At 37.3% G+C, this 16,354-nt stretch overlaps 1 protein-coding gene across 1 annotated transcript; it reads right to left on the bottom strand.

The window, feature by feature from the left end:
- Positions 1-1,292: 1,292 nt before the first annotated feature.
- On the bottom strand, positions 1,293-4,309 carry LOC122807535 (beta-1,3-galactosyl-O-glycosyl-glycoprotein beta-1,6-N-acetylglucosaminyltransferase 3-like). The gene has a single exon (XM_044078456.1). It carries the CDS (start codon positions 4,262-4,264, stop codon positions 2,945-2,947), a length of 1,320 nt encoding a protein of 439 aa, XP_043934391.1. The 5' UTR covers positions 4,265-4,309; the 3' UTR covers positions 1,293-2,944.
- Between the last annotated feature and the right edge of the window lie 12,045 nt (positions 4,310-16,354).

Genomic DNA, 16,354 nt, shown 5'->3' with positions numbered 1-16,354 from the left:
CATCAAAACGGCATTCGCTGTTTCGACAATTTAATATAGATCTGACCAACTTTACTTAAAACCAGTGGGTGTTTTAATTTATTGCTCTGCTTATTAATATAAAGACTGGCAGCAGTTTAACATAGGTTGCATTTTTTGGACATAAGAAAATTGTTTAAGATACAGTTTTACTTTTAATATAACAGAAACAAGATTGAGAATACAAATGCTCAAACTACCAGGTACCAAATCAATGGAGTCATTGTTCTTATTAGACACAACATATGACCATAGGAAGTACATAGGTTGTCCATTAGTGAAATATGCTTTAAAGCAGAGCACTTTAGGTGGTAAAGCCTCATCAGTAATGAAGAACATAACAAATATGACATGAAGTAAGACAAAAATACTTAAGTCTGGAGCACTGTCTTGTTTGTGCTAACTTCACATCTTGCCTGTGCCTCTGTAGACATCATTGCTATAAATATATTTCACATAAAGCAGCTTGCTGTTAGCCCAGGTGACATAGATGCTAAGATATGCTTTGTGAACATTGCCCTAAAGCTTTAATACATGCAAACAGAAACAGCAAATATGCGCTAACTTTATCTGGAATTGTCGCCTCACAGTAAGACACCGTCCGGTTCGACTCTCAGCTAGAGCGTCTTCTGCGTGGAGACATGCGTGAATGGGTGTTCCTTCGTTGAAGGTTGTGCGTCAGGGCTGGCATATCGGTACGTAAAAATCAACTGCCAATCATTAGCGGACCGGAGTTCCGCTGTGGCGACCCCCAACCGGGAAAAGCCAAAAAACAAGACCAGAGAATGTTGAAAGTCACAGTCTTTATGGATATGTTGTTACTGTACTAAAGCAGCAAGTGATGACAATAGCTTCAGGCTTTGAATTGTATAATGCTATGTGAACTTCCCTGTTTGACAGCTTATCTGAAACTAATACTTTGAATAATCTAAAACTGTTTCATTCTCATTCTGTTATAATCTGAGCAATGCCTTTAATCATGGTAGTGAAAAAAATGTAATCCGTCTTTTTCAGTGTGGGGAAAGTTTTTACTTTTGCTATTATAACATGGTTTCATTTTTACTATTCAATACAATCACCCTGCACAACAAGGTCAACATATGCTTACACACACACACACACACACACACACACACACACACACACACTCATGTATATAGATAGATACAAAAACAGATAGACAGATATATGTAAAAATGGCAAAAACATAAACATATTACAGTATTATAAGAGAGGTAAATCCTACAACAACCTTAGTATTGCAAAATGTAATTTATAAAGTAAGCAATAAAATATTGTGACATAAATACTGCACAAACTGATTGCATAATCAAAGAAAGACAGCCTGTGTATATAAACTGATGTGATTTACTAATCGCACAGCAACAGTTAATGATGCATCAGTAACTGTTAAAATAATAATGTAAATCCCATCATGCTTTACTGGTTAAATATTAAATATATCTTATATCAAGAAGACAAAAAAGGCAAAGGATGTTGCCAAGATCAGCTCCCAAATGGGTTTAACTGTTACAAGGGTGATGCAACTAGACTTGTAGTTGAGGTAGATATTATATGCATGAATACATGTATTATTGTTACTTAAGTAATGAATTTCTTTATGTCCTAACTGGGTGAGTCTATGGGGTCAGTAGACCCCTTTCAGGAGTGTCCCAGGAAAACTGTCTTGTTAAGTGATGTGCTTAGAGTTTCACAGTTTGCAAGCAGGTGTTGAAAAAATCAAACCCAGGACTACAGGATGAAGGTCACTACCAGATACAAAGGGCCTATTTTTATACATGACCCGAAAACACTATCTGTCTATGTGGCTTGCTCAGACTTATACAGTATGCAAAGGAGACTGAAAGATGTAAACAAACCTAGAATTATAGGATGAAGTTTGTTAGCAGTTCCAGCTCTTTATCATATCCTTCAGCTAAACTGATGTGTAATGTAATCATTATTTTAACTACAGGTCTGCAGGTAGTTTTTGAAAATACACTGTAGACTATGGAAACTATTATGTTTCTTAGGTTTAGTTGTACATCATAGAACTCCTCTACTACTGTTATGTGAAAATGTAGAATTACTCAATAAAGGGCATTGAAGGTACTCATATATTTCTATTCTCCCTATCAACCTGCTTTTCAATCTAATATATGTGATTTTATGTTCACGCTTAGGGTAATGTGAGAATTAAGTAGGACTAATAATGTATAATTTAAGTTTCTCATCTGGTATTAGGTTTTTCAAATATTTCACTTGCTTTTGGTATTGTGATATTCATCATTTATATCTTTGCATGACTTCAGTGGTTAAAGGAGATGTTTAGCAACATATGTTTACATGCTAATTATAGTTTTTGCATTCTTTTTAGCAATGAATATAAAATAAGATAGGGATAGAAAAATATGTATCTTTATTCAATAAAATGCATCTGCTTCTGGTCCTTTGCACTGTTCAAGACGAAATACTAATATTTTGGGAGACACTTAACCAATATACTTCATAAGCAAAGCTGGATGAACTATTATCCTCTGTACCACAATGAAACACCCAACATCATACCAAGAAAAAACATTATCCTTAAAAAAACTAACATTTATTTACTGTTTCAAGCATAATACCTTCTGTTTCTCAAAGCTTAAACACTACAATACCTCTGTTTTTGCAGTAATATCAGATTATGACATGAAATGTACGCGCATGCTTAATGTGAGTTTCAGAGAAATTTCACGTACCAGCAGATAATTCCTTTCATGTCTTTGTTTTCACAAAATATCACTTCTGTGGCACCTGTATTGCTGCATAAAATATAAAAAAAACAAGCCTGCACCTTTCCAGAACCTGCATGCATTGTGTAAATTATATATTATTTTGAAACTAAAGAGTGCTGTTTAGTCAGCTGTGCTTTAGAATTACTGCTTCAGAGACCTTCTCCATAAAAAGCTTTGTGCCTCAGATATTCCTCTAGGCACTCAACTGTAATTCTGTCCACTGTAAGGTCAAACTTGTTTGCAAATAGGTGGCGATTCTGTAGAATCCATTGGAGATCCCCTGCTCCATATATACAAACATCATGTCGATGCATACCTGTACATGGAGTATAAAGTGCCCCCTTGTTGATATCACCTTCAGACTGCATCCATTTCACCAGTCTAGCGAATGAGATCATATCTGATGTATCATACTGACTGTTTTGTTGGTATGAACCTGGAACTCCAGGCATACGTTGCAGTGTAGCCCAGAGATGTTCATCTGGGCTGTAGGTGTCCTTCTCCCACTCAATTAGTTCCTGTATAACTGAATCCACAAACAAATGTTTTACAAATTCTCTTGTTACGATAAAATAAGCACTTCCAGTAAACATTGGAGTTGTAATTGGTGGTTGACTTTTCTTTGTATTAGTCCTTATCACAGACATATTCACATCATAGTGAAACATCCAGCGATACTTTTTATTTTCTGGTGTTTTTAACGACTCCATACTGTTTTTGCCATTTAGTATTTTTAGAATCTTAACAATCTCAGCATTAGTTTTTATAGGGAAGTCACTGCCACATGTGTTAATTAAATAATGCCACTGTGCTTTACTTCTAAGTAGGTCTTCCATGCAGTTCAAATCAGCCTGTACTCTAGACCAAGATGCATAGACCACATTTTCCTGTTTAGTGGCAAGAAAAACATTATCAAAGCAAGATGCAATTGCACCAACAGCTTGCATAAATTGTTTTGGAGATTTTTTATCTACATGGATGCAGTAGATATTCTGTGGAGCATAAATAGCCCTTAAAAGTCGTTCAAACATTTCAATGTTTTCATGTATAACCATTGAATATGCAATGGGAAAATCTTCTTCTTCTCTGCTGAGTGGAAAAGTGATATATTTCTGTGAAGTTTTAAAATAGTAGCAATCTTGTGTCATATTCAAGTAAACAGATTCATTTACAGCTGATTGCTTGTTTCTGAGAATTCTTTCCAGACGTGTCAGTTCAACAGCTTCAGGGTCCCCCTGTATTATACTAGAACACTTATCTGAATTCCTTGAAGTTAGGTGGAAATGCTCATAAAACTCAGTCCTGCATTTTGTACTGAAACGAAAAATAGATTCTTCTTGGAAATGTTTCACACTGCATTTGTGGTTTCTATGCACCAGCATTAAGACTGCAATCAGTGTTAGTAGTCCAAATAGTAAAACACATTTTCCAACACACTGCAAGCACTTTGTCTTAGAAAATCGAACCATTTCAACGTATCTGAGAATTTCTATGACTTTTTTTTAACTCTTGAAGTGCACTAGCTTATGTCTTGAAATAAGTATGTGAACCTCACAAGTGTTAGAGCCCGTTATATTCTTATGCAGTGAAATCCCTTCCACTTCCTTATGGTTATCTGAGAGTTGCAATACTATCATATTTCATCTTTGAAAATGTTGCAATTCAGCTATGCCGGAGGTGAGTAAAGATAAACAGCGGACACCTATCAGGTAAATTCCTTTGATGTTTAGTAATTCTTTACATTTTTTATAGAAAGTCAGTGATGTGATACCTCTCAGAATCATTATTACTTACTGTTGCTTTTTGCTAAGTTCATTCTTGTGCAGAACAAGAACATTCTCGTCTATGTTGTACTGAACAGAAGTCTGACTAATTAAAAAAGATCGCCTCTCAGTTTCAAAGTTCCTGAACACTTCTAACTTTCAGTCATTGTTTGTGAGGAGTTTAGTGTACCTCTGCCATGATCAAATGGGTTTTCTCCAATTTTTTATATAGAAAAGTTTGTCTTCTTTAAGTTGTGAAGGATGCCACAAACAATTTCTGTTGTCCAAGTTTGAAGTTTTCCAGTGCTTAAAATGTATTTCCCGTTTTCTCCCTTGTTTCCTTGGATGCATCCTTCCCTTTTAAGTTGACCACAGTCCTAAATATTTTGCTCTAAAGTGTCCTCAAAGATAATGGAAGGTCTTGCACCATATTAAAAGTAACAAGTAATTTTATTGAAATCTCCTTTGTTTTTTGTTCATAAATTAATACCCATAAATCATTGCAATAATCCATATCCACAGTGACGTTTCTGCTTTTTGTGTTGTGATCTGAGTTGCTCTGTGAGGCATTGTCTTAGTTTTACTGCATCTGTCTATATGTAAATGTCTGCTTGTGTAGACATTTTGTTTTACTTATTTTGGTTGATGCATCATGGTATTTTTTCACAGTGTTCCACATTCTGACTTTCTCATGTGTTCTGCTAGAGTGTTTTATTTTAGAAGCTTTTATTCATGTGTTAAGCCTACCTCAAGCCCTTTATTGTCATATAAAGTAAAATCTACTGCTTGACTTTGATTATAATCATGAGTTAGAGTCATATTTGCTAACTGTAAAAATGTTTTTTAAAAATTTTGCTTTTTACACTTTCTAATCTGTATTGAATGTTTTATGGTTTTGTTTGTATTTCTGACGTGTTGGATAAGTGCAGTTTTTATTTTGTATAAGGATGTGTTCAATAAAAGAATTTTGGCCAAAAATTGTAATTTTTTTCTGTAGAAATTGACAGATGTGATATGTCTATGTGGAATGCAAATCAAAAGATGTCAGAGCTAGGTATGAGTGCAGCCTCCTCAGCTTTCAGAAGTGAAAAAGCAACCATTTCATCAAACATTGAATAGCCAGCACTGCTTTGGTGGTATAGAGAGGCTAAAGCTGTGCGGCCTAGGTGACCCAGGTTCAATTAGCAGCTCAGGCCACTGGCCTGTGTGGCAGGGAGGGATGGGTGTGCCAATTGATGAAGCTCCCAAAGAAGAGGTGGGGTCCAGAGAGGGGGTTGTCCTCAAAAAGGGAAATGGGCAGGGCATAAAAGAGAACCCACCCCAGGATGGAAACACAGACAGCAGAGTCCCCAGCATGTCCTTAAGGTCCATGACCTTTCAAGCAATACCAGAGTTCAGGGTGTAGGAGGATAACTGGGACACCTGGTGTTCACAATGGGACATTGGGTGCTGGACCAGTTGAATGAGGTCTGAGGGGACCAAAAAAAAAAAAAAAAAAAAGTGACACTCCATACATAGGACAGAGTCCACAGTATAGCACCTGTACTGACCAGCCTGTACTGACCAGCATGCCCTTAATGACCAGGCAACCTTTGGATTCAGCCAATGGGACATTACTATGTATATGTTTTATGGCTAACTTGAAATTCAGCATCACACTCCACAAAGAAATATTCCACCTCCACTGAATCTGTCAGTTTGAATAAGTAATTTCTAAACTACATTGTGTGCGTTCAGAGAGTTGCTGCCTGTAAATGAATGAATCTATCTCTTTCATTTCCCTGCTATAAAACCTGCATTTGTGTGGTTTTGCATGCCAGGCAGCGCCGGTTAGTTAGGGTATAAGTATTCCCGGCTCCACAAAGTCTACTGTTCAACTTTTCCCTTGGAACTAGACAAACTTTCAACTTAAGCACTCAAACCATTCACTTCTCATCCCGGCACTTGCTCAAATCTCATAGCAAGCACTAATAAACCTTAGCACTAGACCCCCCCCCCATACTGTACAGAAGGACAAGGCTCTCTATTCAACCTTACCAGCCAATCAATAAAACAATTCACTGTACCTATCCTGGCATGTCCAAATGGCAGTTTCAGATGTACTCTGGTCCAACTGGTGAATCTGGGCATTTTGAGGCAATGTTACAATTGCCTCATGTACACAGACAACCCTCTCCTTCTTCCACCAAACACTAATACATGCAAGAGATGCAATTATGCAGCCAAACTGGAGGCTAAGCTCTCTCAACCCAAGACTGGACCAGGCAGTCAAGAGAAGAAGGGAATTACTTGCATCACACCACCAGTCTCACATAGACCTATGAAACCAGCACTGGCAAAAAACACACACAAATACACGAAAACACACTCGGAGGCTTTAAATAAAAATCTGCAAAAGCAACAGCGACCTCCAAAGCAGACATCCAAGCAACCGCCACCCCCCCAACACAAACCATGAAAAACATACTTCACAAAACCAGTGTACCATGCAATCACATCCCTTAAGGCAAAATAACATACCCAACACACTAGTAATAGACTCTGTAGTCAGGCACACTGACATCCCACTCACTAGGCTGAACAAGGAGAAGGTTACTGTTAGCTGCCTGTCGGGTGCCAGGATCTGCCACATAACACAAGCACTCAGGTCACTCCAGAACAATTACAAATATGACTCTGTCATTGTTCATGTTGGTGTGAATGACCTGAGCCGTACCTCCCTGGACTACATGAAAAAAGACGTGGAGGAGCTCTCTGATCACGTAGCCCAGGCCGGTATGATCCTGACCCTGAGTAGCATCCTGCCTTCACCAATCATTACATGGTATATAGAATAATTATCAATTTCAACAATTGGCAAAGCCTCTGGTGTCATTCATAGGGGATCCAGTGTCTGTCAGCCTGGGATGACATGCTCGACAAACCACACTGCTTTGCTACAGACGGCTTGCACCTTTCACCCTTAGGCTTTCGAATACTGGCCAAGGCTCTTACCAACCCCATAGTGCCTTTTTTAGGCAAGGCTCAAAAGGCAAACCCACCACCGGAAATAGCACAAGTAACAAAAAACTGAGGGTAATGCTACTCAATGCCAGGAGTCTAAACCTCAAAATGCACGCACTCGAGGCACTCCTCAGTATGGAGAAAATCGATATATGTGCAGTAACAGAAGCCTGGTTTAAGGCTCCAGAGAGCACCCCAGCACTACCAGGCTACAACTCATACCATCCATTTTGGCCACAAAACCCGAACCGAAATACAAAAGGTGGGGGAGTATCCATATTGATGAAGGATACCCACACCTCCAGGTTAGTGGCACAGCACGATGCTTCAGAGATCATCCACGTGCAATTAACAATGGCCAAAACTGCTATTCGGATTATAGCTTGCTACAGATCACCTACCATGTCCCAGGACCCCCACTCCGCATTCCTGGAAACAGTGGGAAACATAAAGGTCCTACCAAACACCCTGATATTGGGTGATTTCCGTTACCCATACATTAACTGGGAGAACTACTCAAGTACAAACTCCCTTGCCCAACATTTCCTAGAATTTATAAACTTAAACGCCCTGGATCAACTGGTGAACACCCCCACCAGAGGTGACAGCATATTGGACCTGGTCATCACTAACATGGGTGACTGGTGTTCCACACTGGATGTCAACCCCTCGTTGGTTAGATCTGACCATAAACTAATCACTCTGGATATCCACATTCCGCCACCACTCCCGGTGAAAGAAACCATTGTGAAAAACTTTTCAAAAGCAAACTTCACGTTACTTAAGACCAAGGTGGGAAGTTTCAAAGCCTCCATGCTAAAAGATAACACTGCCCAAGCAGCAAAATCCTTTACTAATGCACTCTATGGGCACCTACAAGAATGGATGGATCGTGCTATCCCAAACAAAACCAAGACTCACTCCTCCAAGAAAAGGAAATCAGTCTGGTGTACCCCTGCCATAAACAAGCTATACAATATAAAGAAGAAACTAGTACAGAAAAGAGTAAAATCCCAAGAAGAGAAGACATCCCTGATCAGTATCAGCAAGAAACTACGTTCCCTCATAAAATCATCCAAGGCTAGCTTCGAAAGAATAATTGCCATGGACTTCAAAGATAACCACAAGACATTCTTTAGCTATGTCAAGAATCTAAGTGGCAATTCTCAGATCTTCTCCGAGTTAGTGCAGAGTGGCACAAAATACACTGAACCGACCAATATAGCCAACATCCTGGCAGACAGGTTCAGTGCAAACTTCACCCCCCTCTCACCCCCAAAAGGGCCCATAACTATACCAGAAGAATGTAGTGCCCCTGAAATCACAGACACGCAGGTTAAAACAGCCCTCTCCAAAGCCAAAAACACAGCATCAATGGGACCGGACGGTGTCCCATGCTGCGTCCTACATGAGCTCAAAGATGAACTAACCCCTCACCTAAACACACTGTTTAAACTCAGTGTCTCCACAGTCTATGTACCCACAGAGTGGTGCACAGCAACAGTTATTCAACTCCACAATGCTGGAGCAACAACAGACCCCAGGAACTATCACCCTATAAGCCTGACTAGCTTGGTCTGCAAAGCTATGGAGTGCATCATCATGGATCTCATTAACAGAGACACTGGGAACCTCCAAACACTGGACCCTACCTAGTTTGGTTTTAAGGGCAGATCATGCCTCCTAAACCTGGTGGACTTCTTTGAGACAGTTACCAAGGCTATAGATGAGGGAAAGGTGGTCCAGATAGCCTACCTAGACCTTGCAAAGGCCTTCAACACCATTCCGCACTCGGGTATTATAGACAAGCTCACCAACCTGAACATAACCCCCTATGTCATGAGATGGGTTGCCAACTGGCTCACAGACAGAACTCACATGGTAAGAGTTGCAGGAGCTAGGTCTGACTCTAAACCAGTTGCAAGTGGCATTCCCCAGGGCTCAGTCCTAGGACCCCTCCTGTTCGGCATATACTTCTCAGAGGTACAGGCAAGCACAGAAGGACTATGGCTGACCAAGTTCACAGATGACTGCAAATTAGGGGCTATAACTGACTCTCCAGCTGACACAGACATCCTCACTGAGACAGATATCTAGTGTCAAAACCATGGCCTCAAGCTAAATGCCAAAAAGTGCATAGTCACCCCCTTTGAAAAAAACAAAGTACCCACAAACTATCACATAGGTGGAAGCCTCCTAAATACGGAAGACGTAATAAGGGATCTGGGGACCCAAGTAGATAGTAACCTCTCCTTTGATAATCACATTGCCAAAGTCGTTAGAAAATCCTTCTATGTGACCCACCTAATCACAAAAGAGTTTGCATCCAGATTGAAAGAGGTCATTGGGCCCCTCTATGCATCACTCATCAGTCCCATCATAGAGTACAATGCCCCATTTGGGATGTACCTAACAAGACACCTGCAACAACTGGAAAGACCACAGAAGTACCTCACCAAGAGTATCACTGGCCTCAAGCAGATGCCCTATGCAGCTCGACTGAAGAAACTCTAGCTGTACTCTGTTGCATACCGCGTACTCAAAGGTGATCTCTGCCTGACATACAAGACCATGTCCAACCCAGAATTGATGGATATGCTCCACCTAAAGAAAACCATATCCCCTCGTGCCACATGCTCCAGGGATCTAAACCTCACCACAACAATAAATAGGACGTGCTGAAGGGATAGATTCCCGTCCCAGAGACTTCCCATGCTCTGGAACAAGATTCCAATCTACATTAGGCAGAGCTCCTCACTAACCCTCTTCAAGAGAAACCTTGACGAGCGGATGGGAAACAAAAAGTTTACTCCAGGGATCACTTCAATGGCTCTGCTGGACAGAGGCACAGGGAACTAATCTAAGGGGGCAGCGAAAGCCAACACATTCCAGTTAGGCTTATAAATGCCTTTGGGTAGATAGCCTAGTACCTACCTATGAACCTATGAACCTATGCTGCTGGACTGGCTATTCTGAACTGCACACATACATTTTCTTTTTAGGCTTGCCCTTGCTGTCCATGTTATGGCTGAAAAGGGTCCAGGAAAGAATATAGACAATTGCAGGAGCTAGTTAGTTTTTATATTACTTTTATTGTTTCTGCTTTTGCTACAACATCTTTAAAATTATGTTTGCATTCTGATGAAAACTACTGCTGTGGGTCATGGCATTTGAAATGCTTTGATATATTATATGCTTGAGGTTAAACAGAGGCAAGCATTAGTCTGGAAATATTTCATTTATTTATTCATTTATGTTTTATTAACCAGGTAAATGAAATGGTCTAAATAGCCTTTTCAACCATGAACCAGGCCACTGGAGCAAGGACCTTTATAAACAAAGAAGAGATTATATAAGATGCAGTACAAATGAAAACAGACGGTTACATCAATGTTACATTATTAGAGTTAAATATAAGTTGTAAAAAAAAATTTACACATTAAGAACAACAAAATGGCTTTAGTTCAGCTCTTAATAGTAGCCAGGTGTTAGCTTTTAGTAAAATATAGTGGTGTTCTTCACTGTTGGCTAGATTGATGTATCTGAGAATTTTGTTATTAGCACACTAATAGATAAAGCTTGCCTGTTCTCAGTAGAGATCCAGTAAGATATTTCACAGAATAGTTTTCATTCAGTTAGTACTTTGTTATCTTGCACTACAATATGAACATCACATGAAAGGTTTGATTCAAGGTTCTACCATTTGGATTCCACTGCAGTGAGGCTGTGTGCAGGTAGATCTGGTAAGGTCAGTAATGCAAAGACCATGTACATTTTTTAGGTTTTGAGCTGTACTAGACAGCATCATCACATTTTTCACAATAAGGCACAAAAGTACATTAATGATTAAGTTTGAGGCAAAACTCTTTGTTGTCAGACTTCTTTTTGGTCAGACATTGTACTCTGACATGTGGTCAGACATTGTCCTCTGACATTTTGTGTGACAGAAAAATACAGAAGTATGGATACAGAGGGGATTTTCTTTCCTAGGGAATAAAAAAACTGTTTTTCTTAAGTGTAATATTTCTGCTTCATTTCCTAAATAATCAATCCCTGGATTCAATAAGCTCTGTGTACCTTTCGTGCATAGGCTACATAGAGTTTACATGTGTGTGAGGTAGTGTGTAGTGAGCAGCAGCTTGTGAAAAAATATTTGGATCTCTCTCTCTGCTTACTGCTTTCTGCTTCTTACTGCTTGCTCTTGCTGTGGGATTTGCTGGCTGGATTCTGCTAAAATTCAAAGTCTAGTTATATTTGCATTCACAGTCTGTCGCATACAGAAACTTGCAGAATATACACTGATTAGAGAATGTACTTTGCAGCACCTGTCTTTAAGAGCAGTAACCAATAACTTTTATAATAAACCAAACTGGACAAATGTTGCAGTTTAAAGTACTGTTCCAACTTTACTTCTCATATAGTACAGATGATGTGAGAGATATAACATTTACCTCAGAACACCAAATGTGTCCCTACCATACCCCTAACAACTAGATTTAATACAGACTTTTTATACATATTTTAGTTAAACTCACACCCTCTTGGTTTTGGAAAGATACTGCCTTGATGACGCAAATGCTAAAACATCTGTTCTTGTTCAAATGCTGATAAGTAAACTGTCTTCAAGAAAACGCCTTGTGGATTAGAAAAGCACACTTTTAAACTTTCTTAGAAAAGCATGTCCTGTTGTCCAGTGAAAGCAGATTACATTCTTGTCACGTCTGTAAGAAGTTCAGCTTTCTTGATGTGTGTGTAATACACTCATAAGCAAGTTCCTTATTTTTTTAAGCCACAGTCATTTAGTATGGTTGCTGATCACATATTACTAAACTCTGTTTCTGCATTTAAGCAAGCTTTTTCTTTCAGCATATTTACAACATAATTAATTTCAGCCTCATATTCATAATATCTAACAATTCCCTCTGTTTTTAAACATACTCAAAACATTTTATACTGATATGTATTTTTTTATCACATTATATAGTCTTTTGATACAACAAATCAAAATGCAATTTTACATAGTTAATACAGTGATATTAAAGTATTACTAACAAACTGAATGTATTTAACAACTTTTTCTTTTGCAGACCATTCTGTGAAAATATTTTATCAGTTATGAGCTGTGTCTGCTTTAGTTTAACTTGATTAATTTATTCTTTTGCAATTACAGAATTTAATTTATGACTTAGAACTGTTTCATTAACTCTTTGCAACTTGTTGAATTAACTATGAGACAAGAACCATGTGCTACTGCAAGCATTTATACACTACTGAAAATATACAGTTTCAATGTCATTTTAACCATAACATTGTGGTCATGTCTTTGAACTGCCCATTAACATCTTGGTAAAGTACTGAACTGGGCTTAGATAATAAATATTTGAAAGCAATTCTTTTACTGGGGTAAAAACCAGTGATATTACAACTTGACAAATTATTTTTAAACTTATTACAATGTATTCTGTTCAGTATGTATTTACACAGACTGTTTGCTATTTATGCATTTCAATTTAGCAGCTATCCTGAACCCAATTTTTTAAAACATGGTTTTTCACGCATATTCATTGCTAGGCATTAATTTAATTTGTACTAAATTCTTCTGTATTTGTACATACAAAGACTATAAAGTAAATTTAGTCTAATCTTACAAATTTAATAGTATTAATATTAAGCAAAATCTTGGAAAATGTTTATGTCTCTTTAGAAATAACTAGTGGAATTGGCACCAAATGCATATGTCCTGTTATTTTAAACTACATACTCAGCAATTAAAAATATTCATTTTTTTATACCAACATTGTCTTGCCAAAAACATATTGAAAAATAGTGACCATTCTTGCTCATTTTTTTTACATATTAGCTGTTATCAATTTTAAGCCATCTCTTGTTTTTTTTTTTAAAACCATCTCTTGTATAACTTTACAGTTTAACAGGTTGTAAATGCAATTTATTACTAAACAATACAATAATAACCATTATGATAGCTATTAGCAATTTGTAAAATATCTTATCCTGTCAGGTTTAATCCAGTTTCTAATACACTAATACCTGTTTTTAAATATCTTATCCTGTCAGGTTTAATCCAGTTTTTAATACACTAATACCTGTTTTTAAATATCTTATCCTGTCAGGTTTAATCCAGTTTTTAATACACTAATACCTGTTTTTCCCTCCCCCTGAAAGAGTGTTGTTAAGAAGGAGCGATATATTATTTCTGCTCTGTAGCTTTATTTCAGACCCTTTTGCAACACATACTGCTCACACAGTCAGTGTAAAACTGATAAAGTACCCCTCCCCCTGTAGTACTGCAGTATTGTTTATCTGCTTTATAATGTATGTCAGCCCAACACTTTGGTTATGCATTTGCTTTATTAGGTTATTAAACTATAGACCTTTGTCTGATTTGATCATCTTTTCTGTTGCCTTTGCTGTCTATTTCTACTAGTAGTAGTTATTGTACCCTCCTGTATACTTTATTTAAACTGTATGTATACTATAACCCATCTGTTGGCTATACTTGATGTAACTAAGTTTTTTTTTTATTATTATTATTATTATGTTTAACTCAAGCCACTTGTCTAGCAGTCTTGTTTCTTATCTTATCTTTTCAACATTTCCTGTAACTGTTCATCCAGTTTAGGAAGGTCTGAGCTCACATTTCAGTTAACCCTTTTTAGCATTTTTCCTTTAATCATATATATTTTTTAACTTTTGATTTCAGCATTTTTTTTATTTAACTGTTCTGACATTCATTTTACAAAGACTGTTTGACTAATACCATCCGTGATTTTATTTCTTTTTAAAATTCAGAACTTTAACTGTTTGTTGTTACTATATAATTATAAAAAAACAAAACAGATATTAGCTTAATTAACGTATGTTTATACTTACATTATTTATATTTGCTGTTGTCTGCCTTTTGCTTTTGCGCATTGTAAACAAATGTACTCTAGAAGAAAATAACATACATGCATGTCTGTCTTGTATCTGTATATCTTTATACAATCATGTCAGTTTTGTGACTTTAACTTTTTACTCATTAACTATTTTTATTTAATTTTTATATACAAGAACTGTTTTGTTTACCTTTTGACTATGCTATGAGAATGGCAGTCATATGCTCTACTTTACTGTAGTACTGATAAATACATTGCTTTAATTGAATGGAAGTTTTAAACATTTGAGAATGATTTGTCAGATCCTACCATCCTACCATGTAAGCTTAACCATTTTCAAAACACAAACATATTATAAAATATATTTCTTTTGTACAGATCAGCTGTAGTTTCCTACTCTTTCCCAATGTATGAAGGAAGTCAGTCTCTGTCAGTTTAGCTAATCTATTTTCTTCATCTTGTAACTGTTGTTTAAGAGTCTCCTCATGGTCTGCCTGATATGTCTCAGGAACCTGTTCTGCTGAATCTGAAACTCCTATGCACTTTTGAAAAAATGTTTGTATAACTTGTCTAAATTTCCTGAACTCATTGTGTCTCTTTTTTACAAGTTTACTACATCTTTTGTAACAAAATGTACTAAGGGTTCTATCAGTAACTGATTTGACTCACATGTGGTGACAGGACATAACTGTTTAACATCTGAATATAATAGAAACACTTTAGCCTTAGTTAATTCTTTATCATGAACAGATCTGTCTTTACAGTCTATCTTTTTAGCAATATTATGCAATACTTTTTTATGGCATAATACACAAAATGCAGTTTTTGTTGAATTACACAATAAACATTTGTCATATTTCACATGGTTTTCTTTGAGATACCAGTTAAATATTGTAATACATTTGCATAATGCCTTACTATCAACCTGCCCTACTAAGGTTTTACATTTACTAATGTGCTGTGTATACCAACATTGCAATTTTTTACATTTGCTTGAATTATGCATGAAAATATCCATACTGTCTAATTAAACATCCAAACTATCGAATAGCAACCATACTAAAAAATGTGATGTAGAAAAAAGTCTTACCAGTGAGCAAGAAAACAGGTGATCAGGCTGTTGTTGCAGATGGCTGGAAATTTTTCAAAGTCACTTGAGAAACTGGGAAAGCACAACAGGCAGTGGACTGTTGGGCTAGTGGATATCCCCCTTTTCTTTAGTGAAATTATGGCACTGCAACTGGAACTCCTGTCTCACTCCGGATGTAGACGTCTAAAAAATTTTACTACTGCAAGCTGCATAAACTGGAATACTTCTGTTCAGAATTGACACATACGTACAAAATGTTAGTTACTGCAATTTAACTGAAGTAACCCTCTGCAGGGCTTACTATCACTCCCCCTGTGTTTGAATGCAGATTATAGGTTCAAATGCAGGTATAAGGTTCAAACGCAGATTTTAGGTTCAAATGCAGATTTTAGGTTCAAATGCAGACTAGCTTGCCATTGAAAAATTATATGGTGCTAGTCACTCAGCTGGCTTGCCATTGAAAAATATATGGATCTCTGTTTACTGCTTCTTACTGCTTGCTCTTGCTGTGGGATTTGCTGGCTGGATTCTGCTAAAATTCAAAGTCTAGTTATATTTGCATTCACAGTCTGTTGCATGCAGAAACTTGCAGAATATACACTGATTAGAGAATATACTTTGCAGCACCTGTCTTTAAGAGCAGTAACCAATAACTTTTATAATAAACCAAACTGGACAAATGTTGCAGTTTAAAGTACTGTTCCAACTTTACTTCTCATATAGTACAGATGATGTGAGAGATATAACATTTACCTCAGAACACCAAATGTGTCCCTACCATACCCCTAACAACTAGATTTAATACAG

This window comes from Protopterus annectens, chromosome 7.part1, assembly GCF_019279795.1.
Source record: "Protopterus annectens isolate FY-2018-M chromosome 7.part1, PAN1.0, whole genome shotgun sequence".
In the NCBI taxonomy this organism is placed as follows: Eukaryota; Metazoa; Chordata; order Ceratodontiformes; family Protopteridae; genus Protopterus; species Protopterus annectens.
Note: the sequence above shows the minus strand (reverse complement) of the source record. Positions and strands in the feature narration are given on the sequence as shown.

What these genes read in the sequence shown, in the direction of transcription:
- LOC122807535 (XM_044078456.1), bottom strand. Translation starts at nt 4,264, where the DNA reads ATGGTTCGATTTTCTAAGACAAAGTGCTTGCAGTGTGTTGGAAAATGT.